A 14,797-nucleotide genomic window follows, 5' to 3' on the forward strand; every position below is an offset into this window, starting at 1 on the left:
GCCACAAATTCCATGCATTGTAGTTTGGATACACAAATGTGGCATTGTCTGCATTAGAATACATATGGGCAGCCAACCTGTAGCTCCCAAGCTTGTGAAACTACATTTCGTGCAGAAACTAAAGTGTAGGTTGATATAATTAACTCTCAACGCATATCATGGTTATCTGAAGGGAATATTTTAGTAAGCTCTGCGCGAAGTGCATTGCACACTTCGACTTGGCCCAAACAACTGAAAAATGACAAAAAAAATAAAAATCTGTCACTTCACTCACAAATGTATGGCACATGGATTGCAAAGAAAGGGTTGTGGATACTGGATGCCTATTTTTTGTAATATTCCAGATATTTTTTTCTTATTTAGCTATATTCAAGTTTACAAAGAAACTGTAAAACAAACAAAAAAATCACATGAAGCTCCAGAACCATATTAAAAATGCCCAGCTTCATTACAAAATTACTCCTCTAATAAACATTTTATTAACAGCAAGTATACCCCACACGGTTTCCTGTAATATGGCTAAGTAACGTACAACGGATAGCATATTATGAAAACAAATTTCCTAAAAAGTTACACATTAAAGCATTAAGTCAATACTGACTCGCACAATGGAATTCAGTGTTATGCATTAACTTGGCTGCCTTGTGCATTACTGAAAGAATCAGAGACTAATTTATGGGGAATTTGTCATATGCATATGGCAGGGTTTTTATCATCCAGTGCAACCCTGTAACATTTGTCATAGGCAGGCTTTCCATAGATTTAGCTTCTGGTAAAGGCAATGTACAAATAAAACGGTGTTGGCATATGGTCGCCACCGTGCTTTGGATAATAATAAAACGCGTCAGATAGCCTAATTGAATCGAGATAAAAAAAAAATAAGATGCCATAGACATTTACCAGGACTGTCATTTTCTACTTCCTAGGGACACGCACAAATCTCATGATCCTCACTTAATGTGCAGTAGATACTGACCTATCCTATATTACACCAAAATAGTCACCACCTTTTTTTTGGTTAAAAGAGCTAAAATTAAACAAAAAAGATGGCAATGTCATTTTCCAGTCATCAATATAAAGCCGTGAGTCCCCATGAAACAATTGTGAAAACCTCGCAAATCAGATTGTTGGAGAATTGAAAATGACATTAAGAAAGGATTGCGCCAAAGAAAAGCATCCAAATTACATTTAAAGGGAAAAAAAAAAAATCGCCTTCAGTAGTTGCTAAGCAGATTGGAGTATCAGCAGTGTGTCTTATTTTGCAATTCTCGCAGTTTAAATAACAATTTTAATATCACAGTGAGCTTTAATGTTTATGCCTGTAATTATTGTTCGATTAGTTAAAACCACAGTATTCATAGGGCTAAGTCATAAACAAGTAGGAAAAAAAATAAAACCAGGACATACTGTGGGTGATATCTGTCCATAATCAATGTATATTACTGTATGGGATATTTCATGTGATCCCACAAAACAGTAACGCAAAAGAAAAAAAAAAGAAAAAAAACATTTGCATCAAGCTGGATCCAGCGCATGCTGCAATAAAGATTCCTACGCAGCCTATCTATCCAGCTTTAAAAAGGTCACTTCGTCAGCTGACAGCTCTGTACCCAGTTCATTTAATCCTATAGTTTTATCCAACTTGTCCAAGGTGTTCCACATCTGTATTGGATAAAAGTTTGAATTTGGAATTTTCTGGCAAAGTATTCCTCCAATAAACGTCTATCGCGCTTGAAGACCAACAAAAATCAATCCCTACAGTTACGCAGGATCTCATTGAATGTCTAAGAACTATTGGCTTCCTGGTTCGTTCTCTTGAGGTTCCCTTTGACCTTCAGAAACTCTGGTTTATTTTCTTGTTCCTCAGTCTTATTCTTCTCCATTTCCAACTGCAACGACATTGAAAACATAAGTACATAACACCATGAGCAATAGTTTCAACACATTGGCTAATTATTCAACTTTGAATAAATGCCACAAAACCTTATTTAAGGGATAAATGCACTTTAAACAGCTTTCTCTGAAGCATTAACAATGTATTCTTCCATACAATAGCACAGATGGCAACAAGTCACTGCTACTGCAATCGCCATTCTGTTGTATTCCCAGGAGGAAGAAATGGCATTAACTACATCCCACATACCTATGTTGAATAAAAGTAGAGGCCTTCTAACATACCCCCCCCCCCAAAAGGTGCTTCTTCTATTAGCCAAGAGCTGATATTATGCTGATTAGATGTATAGTAGATACTTCAAATTTACTGCAAGCCAAATTTTAGATACCAATCCCTCCCAAATCCCTTGTTTGTTTTGTATTCACTGGAACCAATATTCCTCTTTTTAATATATTTTCATATTGGGGCGCTCCCAGGGCCGGCCCAAGACAAGCCGCCTGGAGCGAATTTTAAAATGCCGCCCCCCCCTTATCTACCCTTCCTCTCCCTCCATCCCTGCCCCCCCCATTATCTACCCTTACCCCCCACGTACTTACCTTTCAGCAGTCCTGCAGCAAGTCTCCCTATTCGGTCTCGGTGCCGGCTTGTAATGCTGAGCGCCGGAAATGAGAATCTTCCGGCACTCAGCATTACAAGCCGGCACCGAGACCGAACAGGTAGACCCGCCGCAGAGGAGAGAGAGAGGGGCGCAGAGCGGATACTGACAGCTTGGTAAGCGAAAACCACTCGGCGCCCCTTTCTCTCTCTTTCGCTTTAAAAAAAAAAAAAAAAAAAAGGGGGCTTGGGCCCCTTCAAAAGTGCCGCCTGGAGCGGTTGCCCCACAAGGTTTTCTTGTTTGCTATAATTCCTTCTAAACGGCAGCTGGCCAAAGTGAGCTATACGTAGTGCACAAAAAGTGGAGGAATTGCTAGTGGAGAGGTCTGTGCTAATGGCTAATGAAGGGGCCTAGGAGATACCTGTGGGCCCTGCACACAAGTCCTGCCGTACTGTGAAATTAGTACCTTCTACTACTAACTTTAGTAGAGTGGATTGCCTTTATTCTAGTACCATAGCAGTTGGGACCCACATGCTAAAATGACAGAGACAGTTGGCTATGTCAGCTGGTGCTGAACAATAATCACAAATCACCCTGACTTCTTTGTAGTGCCTTGCAAAGTCATAGTGTTTATTATACAAAACAGAAATGGAGACTTAGAACTAGGGAAGTCTCCTCACAGTCTCAGGTATACATGTGAGGGGGGAACCCATACAATGCATTGTAGAATGTCATTGTATGTCGTGGCTTGGGTTAAATTATGCACACTTCATAATGAAAATTGTATTTTATGTGTGGTGAATTATGTTCTTTGTCAACCTTAACCATACAGACTACACTTCGATCTAGAACATATTGCTTTATTTGTACCTCTTCTAACATCTGATGCCGCTTCTGTAGTTCTATTTCAAATTCAGTTTTTTTCTGTTCTGCTTCTTCTTTTTGTTGTTTAATAACTTGATCCCGTTTCCTCTTCTCCATCACTTTCTGTAATTCTGGTTTGTTTTGGGGTGAAAGGCCTCTGGAAAGGGCAAAATGTATTATTATCAATTTGGGATTAAAAAACAAGTTTCCATGTGCTTTCAGCACTCTTTAACTGCCACCACCATAAACCATTAAAATAAGTTTCCACATGTGGACTCTGACTTAGGTCAGGGACATAACAGTATGTACCACATGATTTAAAAGGAACAGTCTAATCCCATAAAAAGTATTTTATTTATTATTATTTTTTTTAAATATCTAAAAAGATGTATAATTCTGTTTTGGTATTAATGATCACTTAAAAGACATACTGAGTTTCTAAAAAAATGCCATTAGTTTGTTTTACACCATTAGTATACCTTTTCTGGTTCATTAGTAGTTCACGATGAAGATCTTGGTGGTTTCTTGATATTTTCACTGGATTTATTAATTTATGAGGTTTAATTAGTTCTGGGTTATCAGACTCCATGTAGTCTGGCTCGGCCATGATGCTGTTTATACCCAGATATGGGTCCAGATACTCTGAATCAACTGGCAAATTACCTGAAACACAGAACAATCCAAAGTCTAATTAACACATCAATCAATATGAAAAGGTTTTTTGTAAACAAAATATTAAAAATTGTACACAGAATGCAACCTTTCATCTATGAGTCACTTTTTCAGAGAACGGTTTTATTAGGGGAATCCTTTTCCACTTATCAGTTTTTCTTGCTATAAAAAAAGGTCATATGTGCCATCACTTTCAAACAGTGACCCCAGTGTCCTCTGCATAACACCAGTCATATTATTTCACTTCAAAAGTGAGCATAAGCTGATTAAGCTCTAAAATACAAAATCCTAGCCGATACCCTGGGCAGTAGAACGGTCACATCCTGGGATGGGTTATGTGCATATCTGGAAACTCTCCAGGTTTTGCATAGAGACCCCGGCTGAATAGTTACTTCTCCGGGCCGCTGGAGTGGCATTTAGACAAGCCCCATTGGCCACCCATAGCCATTTTCCCTTACACCATACAAAACGTAAAATCTTTGGTGCTAGCTCTAAGCCACCAATGCAATCAGAAGAGGGAGAGCTCTGAACAGCCAGAGCCTAGAGGTTCCCAGGTATGGTTATGCATCGAAGGAAAAATAAACCAGTGGCCACTTGGCTACCATCTGTCACACGCAAAGTTGCTGCATTATACACGTATATGAAATTGCAAATAATAGCATAACACTAGCCAAGAGGCAATTACCAGCCATGACCCCAATCAACGTAAGAGGACAAATTTTACTGAAGAAAAAAAAAAAAAAAATCAAACTAGAAACCACACACAATGTATTTCATTGACATGAGCCTATATGAACGCGACACCTTTGGTAAATAGTCTGGAAGACATACATGTCTGATACGAGCGGGTAAGGATGGCAAACAATTCCATAAGTATGTAGTTGTTATTACCATGTTTTAGAAGAGACCAACGATACATCTAGGACGAATAAAATTAATCAAACATCTTGCAGACTATACTTCTTAGGTTATGTTGCTTCAGTGGTTCTGATATTGCAGATTAAAGTTGCAATATAGTTGCAAAGGTCCACATAATTAGTATCCAAAAGCAGTTTTGCGATTGTTCCAATTTTATAAGCTTCATAAAAGGTAAAAATAGCTTGGGTTTCAGACTTATCCCCTATAATAAAATGTATTAAAGTGGTATCAATCAAACATATCCAGCTTATTTCTGGAAAGTACATACCAGTTTTTTCGGTAAACCAAAACAGCATAGACATTTTGTGGAATAAATGAAGCACGCTATAGACGGGTGGCTGTGCGGATCTGCTCTGTTATCACTGTGCTCCCTTCTAAATGAAAGCCTCATGCTTTGGTTAATGATTAAGCTATGTCACTGCACGCTTCCATATAAGGAACAACTTTGAGTCCCTGATAAGCACGACAAAGGCCGGTATTCACACACACACAAAAAAAAGTGGGGGATTGCGTAACTTTACAATCCCCGTGAAAGTTATCTAAATCGCCCAAGCAAATTTACAATATGCAGCATATTGATTAAACTTTTGAGAATCCTCTATATAACAGAAGGTACGATTATTTCAATGGCAGGTGCCAAGATTTATTCACTTAATTTTTTTTTTTGTACAGGTACCCTCTAGGGAACCGTGAGGATATTCCACTTTACTAAAAGGATAACGTTCACAGAATAGTAAATCATACCTATGAGTAAGGTTTCTTCAAACTAAATGTAAATGCTCTTCAAAACTCCTTGCCGTTATCATAGCTACTCCTCAAAGAGAAGCCCAGAGCCCTAATATCCATGGACATCCGATCATAGTCTGTATTTGTCTTGCACATGACCCATGATTTGGGAAAAAAAATTGCTTCTAGTCTGCATTATATAGTTTCACTGAAAGCAATAAATGGTTATAGAGGGTTTAGAGAAAATCTCTATCTTCATGGGTCTAAAATAAGCCAAATGAAAGACTGACAATGGAGACACAAATATTTGCGTTAAGATTTCCATATTTCATATATAGTCCCTAAATTGTAAGCTTGTTTGAGCAGGGCCCTCCTCACCTGTTCTTTCTAGAAGTCAAAATGTTATGTTATTTACTACTTGTTGTGTCCTGTCTACCCATTGTACAGCATTCTAGAATCTGATGGCGCTATATAAAACAATAATAATATTCCTCCACAAAATGATTTGATAAGGTTTGTTATCAGCAAGTGATTGAAGGGAACCACTAGATTGTAAACAGGGCCCTCTCTACCCAATGCATTGATTTGTCTTAGAAAAGTATACCTACATTGTCATAAAGAAATGAGAAACTAGTATCTACTATTGCTCAACTGTACTATATAAAAGGTGATCATGTACCATTATATGTAGGTGTTATCACCATGTTTCTGGAAGGGATTACGATTATCTCTAGGACTCAAATAACTTAGATGATACTCATTAACTCATGCAATTTGCTAGTGTAATGATCATTACACCACCTTACTAAGCTATATGTAATCAGAACTGTCGGTACCATATTATCATGTAAAGAAAGTGTTTCATTAATGCAGATTAAGGTTGCAACATTGAATTTAAGGTCCCAATTAGGATTAAAAAAAAATACTGTGTCACTATATCATATCAAACATATGACATAATATCCAGGTGCTTAGCAACAAGGACAGCAGCTTTGGAGATGAGTCCCAGGGACTCTGGCCTAAACACAGCATCCAAAATCGCCCATATATCCCATACAAATAATTGTCTATTTTTATCACGTTTCAACATAAAAAAGTTTATATATATATATATATATATATATATATATATATATACACACACACACACACACACACACGTTAGATTTTTTTTTTTAATTCCAGCTATGTTTATGATAAATCAACTGCTAGGGTTGATTTGAAACAAAGGAGCCAGCCAACTGGCATCTGAGAGTTCAATTTAAATTGTCTAAACATAAATGAAAATAGAGCGTACCAGCTGGTACGAAGAAAACATCTTTTACGTTTGGTCAAAGAGCAGTGAAAGTTAAGGGATACACTCTGCAGTCCACAATAGACACAGCAGTACCGTGATGGATTGGTAACCAGCAACTAGAGTGGCATATAGGGGTTAAAAGGCATATCAGCGAGGCAGAGTGGCATATTGGGGGTATAAGGCATATCAGGGAGGCATAGTGGCATATAGTGGGGTATAAGGCATATCAGGAGGCAGAGTGGCATATAGGGGGTATAAGGCATATCAGGGAGGCAGAGTGGCATATAGGGGGGTATATGGCATATCGGGAAGGCAGAGTGGCATATAGGGGGGTATAAGGCATATCAGGGCGGCAGAGTGGCATATAGGGGGGTATATGGCATATCAGGGAGGCAGAGTGGCATATAGGGGGGTATATGGCATATCAGGGAGGCAGAGTGGCAAATAAAAGGAAATAAAAACAAAAACATTTCTCAATCATAGCTTTTATTAAATATGAAAAAAAATACTTTACATTAATATTTACTAGTAAAACTTTTTTCCTATAGGGTCGTCTTATATTCTGGCTTTTATCCCTAAATTAATATTCAGATTTGGGGGGGGGGTCGTCTTATAATCAAGCAAATACGGTAGATTTAATTGTCATCTTGTAACAATCTATGATCACAGATACAAATCAGATTCCTTGAGAAAGATACATCATCAGTACTATAAGCAAATACTACCTATGAATAAAAATATTATACACAATAGTAGCAAAAACATTAATGGAGGCTGAAGGATTAAGGAGCAGAATTGACGTTCATTACAGCGTTACTAATGTAACATTTTGTGATTGCCAAAAAGATAACTAGCAGCAGTATATCACTTCCATAACATTAGCAGCAATCTGCATTTAATACACAACAGATTTACTCTGACAACTACCTGCAGCGCTTTCAGATGTTACTTCAACTCTGCAGGATTGTTCTGTCACAGATGAATAGGTAAGTGTCCTATGAATTCACAATGCTGTAGATTATTGTCTAGCTATTTAGAGAGAAGGCTCTGTAATGTAAATAGAAATGTAGCGCCCCCTTGTGGCAAAACAAAAACTACAGATGCTGGAAACAAAGAAACATCTTATAAAATTATAAATATGGATAGGATTAAGGAGCCTACTATTATAAACTGTCCAGTATCAAGGTCTTAAAGCAGCAATGGAATGGCCAAAGTGAAGAATCAAACCTTTTGTAGAACTAAATGGAGCAGTAGAATAATCATTGGTACTAGCTTATGCCCAAAGCCTCCTTAAAATGATTTGGGGGGGGGTACACCTGAATTATAATCTTTGCTGGCACATAATTGTAACGTGACGCAAAGTCAGCTTCCATGGCAACATGGTTAAAGCGGAACAGAACCTTTAAATGTAAATAACTGGGTATTCAAATGAAAAAAATTATTTGATACAGCCCTGCAGTGTACAGGTTCATGGAGCTTTAACGGCCAGGAGCGGCCCTACGATCCTAATACAGGAGTGTTATTGATAGTGTTTTAATCAGCTATCAAAGATTAGGCAAATTTATAAAATAAATTGTTTAACATACAAAATGTATTGATTTTGCCGATTAAAACACTGTAGATAAACTGTTAGCAGAGACAATAGAGTATATCAAAGGCTTGAGTGCTCTGATTCAGACTTTAGTGGATTTGTTCTATTGTATTATTCCCCACAGAGTTAAAATATGGTGTAATTATTCTGTTACGCATTATTAAAACATGCCATTTCTTTGCAAATTACATTAGTAAACCGGAATTAAGTTTGTTAGGAAATCCGGAATATGTACAGCTTCCCACTGACTACAACATACTATGTGTATACAAGAGACTCAACAGGTTGTGGTAAAGCCTGCAGGAATAAAAACAATCATGCATATTCAAGAACCAGATGTTTAAAATTATACAAATAACCGCACAGGCCATGACTTGAGATCCAGATACAGTAAAGATTATTAAATATGTTTTTGTATATATGCAAAAGTAAATCAGATTAATGTAGCACTGGATGGACTTGGCTTTAACCTGGGACCTAATGTCAAAAATGTGAATTTAAAATATTCCTGTATTTCACTAACATTCCACTCCTTTACACTATAAGCGGAGGTACAAGCATTCACACAGGCTTCATGGGGCCTAAGCTAGGTTTATTTAACCCCCTTCATTACCCTCTAGATCAAGGGTGTCCAAGTTTTTTCTGCAGTGGGCCACTTCATCAGAATTGTATACGTGCGCGGGCCGCACTCATTTTTCACTGTGAGAAAATATGGCCTTTAATAAAATATGCAGATTAAAATAAAGTAAATGACACAAAACCTTTACTTTTCCTCTCACTGATTTCTGGGCCTAGAAATTTGTGCGACTACAAATTCAGGATAATTAAAAATGAAATAGTTCTATTTATTCTAGGGATGCACCAAAATGAAAATTCTGGACCAAAACATTCACGGTTCACTTAGCGAGAACCGAAAATGACCCCCCACCTTTAAAAATAATAATAAAAACTCAAATTTTTATAAAAGTAGGTAGCACACCACAATTGGACAAAAAAATTTAGCAATATGACTTGGCATGATAGGCTAACAGTAATCACACTCCTATCATACCCAGGCAACCAGTAAATTCTGGTACCTAGGCATGATGGGACTGTGCTTGCTATGATTGCTGTTAGCAATCACACTCCTATCATGCCAAGTCAGCCAGTACATGTTGGTACAGGGTGGCTTTCATGTATCAAGTCTGTATCGTATATTATTAATGTGCCCGTTAACCTTTGTATGGAAAAGGTTAAGGCTTTTTAGCACCTTATGTACCATACCTTTTTATGCCCTTTTTGCCCCCCCACAATGATGGTTTATTCAAGATTCCCCTTTTCCGTATTTGACGTACCCACACAAAATTATACATCTTTTTTCAGGAACAATAGAGCTTTGGTTTTAAACCATACAAAAAAAAATGGATTGAGGCACCTGATGCACCTTAGTCCAGCAAAAGAGATCCCTATTGAGCAAAGAGTAACACTGCATTGTAATTATTCTGTAATTCAATATTGGTGGTATGCAAAAAATCTTCATGTATGGTTTCAGAAGAGTACAAAAGACATCTCCCATATATACTTGTACAATACATTAAAACCCTACAAAAATTGCTTGGTAGCCACGTACTTTCAAGCTCGGGTATCGTAGAATGGGTCTGGAAGAATTTGTGTGGATCTGCACAGAAAAATCTGCAAGCAATCTTGGTAATTGTTAAGATGCAGAAAGAAAGAAATCCACAGAGACCAATAGAGGTAAAAAGTTAGAAGGCAGATCTAAAAATAAAGGAGCCACAGTTACCTGGCTCCTGTGATTGGTCAATCCCTCTCCAAGACCCACATCTGTGTTGCTTTTGGGTAAACTTGCATGTTGGTTCATAAAAAGAAACAGATTAATTCTGACAGGTATTTCTGGCATGTCGCACCAGTGACAAGATGACACTCTTACAGTCTTTGTAACCATCTGCACAATTGTACAAGTACAACTGTAAAAGTAAAACTCAACAGCACGGCTGTTGAAACAAAGGAAAAGAAAATGTTGAAATATTTCCAGGAAGGTTTTTAAGATATAAAAGTCAAAACTGAAGGAAGGAAGTAATAACCACACACTAATTTCAGTTGAAAACTGCAGAACCCAGATAAAGAGTTTGCAGCGATATGAAGAAAACCTTACAAAAAATGTATTTAAAATTGGCTGTTCACGGGGATAATATTAAAAAAAAAAAAAAAAAAAAATGAAAATGAGCTTATATGTATATCTGACAGGAAACATTAATCAGACGGCACAATTTCTATTAAGAATGTTTTTAATCTTGCGAATGCCAAGCCAAAAATGTACTATAACCATATTGTGTTTTAATGCAAAGTTCATTATGATTCATCAATACCGGCCAGTGGCTTTGAAATTCTACCAATTATATTTATTGCAAAGTCTTAGGATAGTCTTTTGAGAATTAGCAATTCCATCTGAGGACTGACAAACTGACTATATAATAAACCCGTTGAAATGCTCATAAATAAGGTTGCATTTTCAGTGAAAAAATAAAATCACTGGAAAAACATGTCTCAAGTTAACTATTGTTATGAATAGAATTAAAAAAAGAATGATATTTGAGTGAAAATTAACCAATCGAAAGGGCAAATAAATAATAGTGTTATTGGCCTGTCTCACATAATATAAACAATGATTAGTACATTTCTTATCACACGTGGCTGGCTGTTAATCGCATGTAACACTAATATTTATCTAATATAACAGTTGTCAATAAAAGATCCTTGATCTAAATAAAGTTAGACTAATGTTACTAATAAGTATCAATAAAACATATTTTGCCAGATAATGTCCACAAACCAATTAGTTTATGCATATATGCATCCTACTATACAAACAAAATAAAATCTATCACTTGAAGCCATTACTGGTAAATGTCTGAGATCCTCCTACTGCAAAAGAAAACCCTTTACAATACATTTTTGTAAATAAAAACGAAAAAAATCCTACTTTGAAGAACGAAACGGATTTACATTTAAGGAATAAGACAATGGATGCAATAACATGGCTGCAACATTAATTAAGTTACAGAAATCAGAAGAGTAAAGAACAAGGCAATGGTTGCATGTTGAGGTATATGTGCAACAAAATATATTTTCATATTTAGAGGTGTATGTGCAACGAAATATATTTCAATAAGGAAGTTTCATGGGCTTTACATTTACGCAAGGTGTGCAGGTTCACACCTTTAACAAATGCAGCTGTGCTGGGTACTGCCACCAAGAAACATTTCCTTAGGTAGGCAGAGAGGTGCTTAGACAACATCAAACTTACCTACCGTACAAAATGCAAGAGGTTCATAATTTACTGGTCTTCTACCTTCAATCTAACTGTACAAGTTATGTTTATAGTCTATCTAGGATGGAGTAACGTCATTCATTGGTGGCCAACGTAAACCAGCGGATTTAAGTAACCTCTGTTTACATGTAAGTAAATGTGAAATTACTGGGGAGCAATGTCTTACATGTAATGTTGGTTGGTTACGGAAGTCAGAAACAGGAATTGGGAAAGATTAAATAGCAGACGTGTTCCATACTTGCCAATCATAAGGTAGCCTGCTCACTAAAAAGGCTTATCTAATCTGTTGTACCGAGTCTTTCTATGAGAAATGCAGGGAATTCACACACAAAAAAAAAATAAAAAAAAAGGAACTGTTGGCAAACAATTCCATTTTAATTCATTTACCATTATTTCAAGGATACTAAATAGTTTCTAGTAGAAACATTATACGAACTTCCTAGGTGAATTAAGGCAAGGAGAGCAGCCAGAGGTTAGGGCTCTAGCAGCCTTCTTAAGGGAGCATTGCTTATGACTTGGTGATTGAGCATAAAAAGTCTCAAAGCCCCAATTTGAACCCTTGGGGAAAATGGGGTTCCTGTCCCTTATAAAAAAAAAAATAAAAAAAAATATATATGATGAAGCCAGCTACAAGGGTAAAATATTTCAGTGACATTCTTAAAACATTTTGCCACATTTTTAAAGTTCTGCAGTTCCAGAGAGATTGCAGGTTTTATTCTGCAACTATTTGATTTTGTCGACTTCATTTCATAAATTTCCAATTGACGTCAATGTCCTCAGGAGAACACTTAAGGCTCCTTTAATGACAAATCATAGTCGTCCATTTTTACAGAGTCAAAGGAGACCGTTCACACATATCAGGAAGGCTGCTGCTAGCAATCACAGCTTGCCCCTGTGTGGCAAGAACAGAACAATCAAGGCAATTTCACACAAAAAAAATGTTGAAATATGTGCTGCTTCATCTGCACTTTCCTTTGTTAATGCATTTCATTTTGATAGTATATTAAGATTACTTAAGTAAACATAGAACGTTGCTTTAATATTTGACACATTTAGAAATACATATTTTCATAGGGGAAACACTTCTTATGCAAAATGCTCTTTTGACGTAGGTCAATAAAACTACCAGACATTAAAACTTTAACACAGGAAACACACAATCTAACAACTCCAGGATGGCATTACAAATTAGAACTAGAAGCATCCTGTAATTTGTCGCTATTGGCAAATATGCCACAGGAAGTCAATTAGAATTACTCAATGTCAATAGGATGTAGAAAAGTTTAATTCAAATAAGCAGAATATACAAACAATCATCACATTAAGAAAATTGGAACATTGTTGCACTGAGATGTTTTTTTTGTTTTTGTTTTTTTTAAAGGATGAGTTAAGAACAAAACAAAAACACCCCCCCACACACACACATTTTATTCTTAGATTACCGGTAAAACCAGAATCAGTTGTAGATTCCGTTACTGGCTTTGTAATCACAAATTCCTTATCTAAAAACATATCTCTAGAAAGCTTACATCAAGCAAGCAATTTCTTCCATTCATGGAAAAGCTTGTTACATCACAAGCTACACCATCTCACTCGAGCAGAGATCTGTAAGCCATAACTCTTCTTCTACTTCTAACCAGTGGCGGAACTACTGGGGTCGCAGGGGTCGCGACTGCGACCGGGCCCTGGAGTTCTGCCAGTCAGGGGGGCCCAAGGGGTGCCGAGCGGTTGCTGAAAACCGCTCGGCAACTCTTGGGCCCCCCTGACTGACAGAAATCCAGGATGCCTCTGCTCCCCGCCGCTGCCACTGCTGCCAACGTCGCCGCCGCCGCCTGACTCAGCGCTGCCCAGAGTACAGTGTTGGGAGCGTGAGGCGTTTGTCTTGGGTGCCGGCGCTTCACGCTCAGCAGTGAAGCGCCGGCACCCGAGACAAACGCCTCACTCTCCCAACACAGGAGTTGATGGTAAGTGACCTACAAAGGGGGAGGTAGGGAGGGAGTGGGTAAATCGTGAGAAGGGGGGGTAGGGAGAGAGAGGGTAGATCGTGAGAAGGGGGGGTAGGGAGAGAGAGGGTAGATCGTGAGAAGGGGGGGTAGGGAGGGAGAGGGTAGATCGTGAGAAGGGGGGGTAGGGAGGGAGAGGGTAGATCGTGAGAAGTGGGGTAGGGAGGGAGAAGGTAGATTGTGAGAAGGGGGGTTTGGAGGGAGAGGGTAGATCGTGAGAAGGGAGGGAGAGGATAGATCATGAGAAGGGGGTTAGGCAGGGAGAGGGGAGATCGTGAGGGAGGGAGAGGGGGGGGCCCCTTAACAGATTCTCGCACCGGGGCCCTGAGGTTTCTAGTTACGCCCCTGCTTCTAACCTACTTTAAAAAAGGAACAGCTTGGGCCCCAAAATTGCATTTGTATATATAGCACCCCCCCCCAAAAAAAACAAAAAAACACGGTACCCAGAGACCATGGCTTCTCCAACATCTTTGCCACGTTTGTTGAAGCCCAGTTTTCTTAATTCTCAGTTTAGTGCATCCCACACAAATTGTATATGGTTTTCAAAAGGACATGCAGAGCTCTATTAATAAAATATTAAAGATTAAAAACTGATATATTTCTTCCCTGCTAATAACAAAACTCACTAAACTGCCCACTATATTTTCCCCAGATGTAGAAATTCTAAAATCTACCCTTTAAAATTCATACTTAACCAAGATTACAAAAATGAAAATGTATTAGAAATTATTATTTTTTTTTTTACCCTGCCTCACTAATCAAACAGGCAAAAACAGCCGAGATCCAGCTAGTGTTTGAATACCTTGGTTTAGGTCATATGGTGATTGATCATTTCTCACAGCTACAACAGGACTCTGCCACCCACCAACTACATACCCAAGGAGGAGTACTTTCAGATTGGCTGGAAAG

At 37.9% G+C, this 14,797-nt stretch overlaps 1 protein-coding gene across 1 annotated transcript; it reads right to left on the reverse strand.

Moving 5' to 3' along the window:
• Positions 1–1,784: 1,784 nt before the first annotated feature.
• On the reverse strand, positions 1,785–3,960 carry LOC149298820 (protein FAM107B-like). The gene is made up of 3 exons (XM_089487108.1): positions 3,833–3,960; positions 3,360–3,510; positions 1,785–1,889 (listed from the first exon to the last, which is right to left on the reverse strand). The coding sequence occupies exons 1-3, from the start codon at positions 3,958–3,960 to the stop codon at positions 1,785–1,787; spliced, it is 384 nt and encodes a 127-aa protein (XP_089343234.1).
• Between the last annotated feature and the right edge of the window lie 10,837 nt (positions 3,961–14,797).

Source organism: Sceloporus occidentalis, unplaced genomic scaffold (genome assembly GCF_023333645.1).
Source record: "Sceloporus occidentalis isolate IW3139 unplaced genomic scaffold, rSceOcc1.0.p SCAF_31, whole genome shotgun sequence".
Lineage (NCBI taxonomy): Eukaryota > Metazoa > Chordata > Lepidosauria > Squamata > Phrynosomatidae > Sceloporus > Sceloporus occidentalis.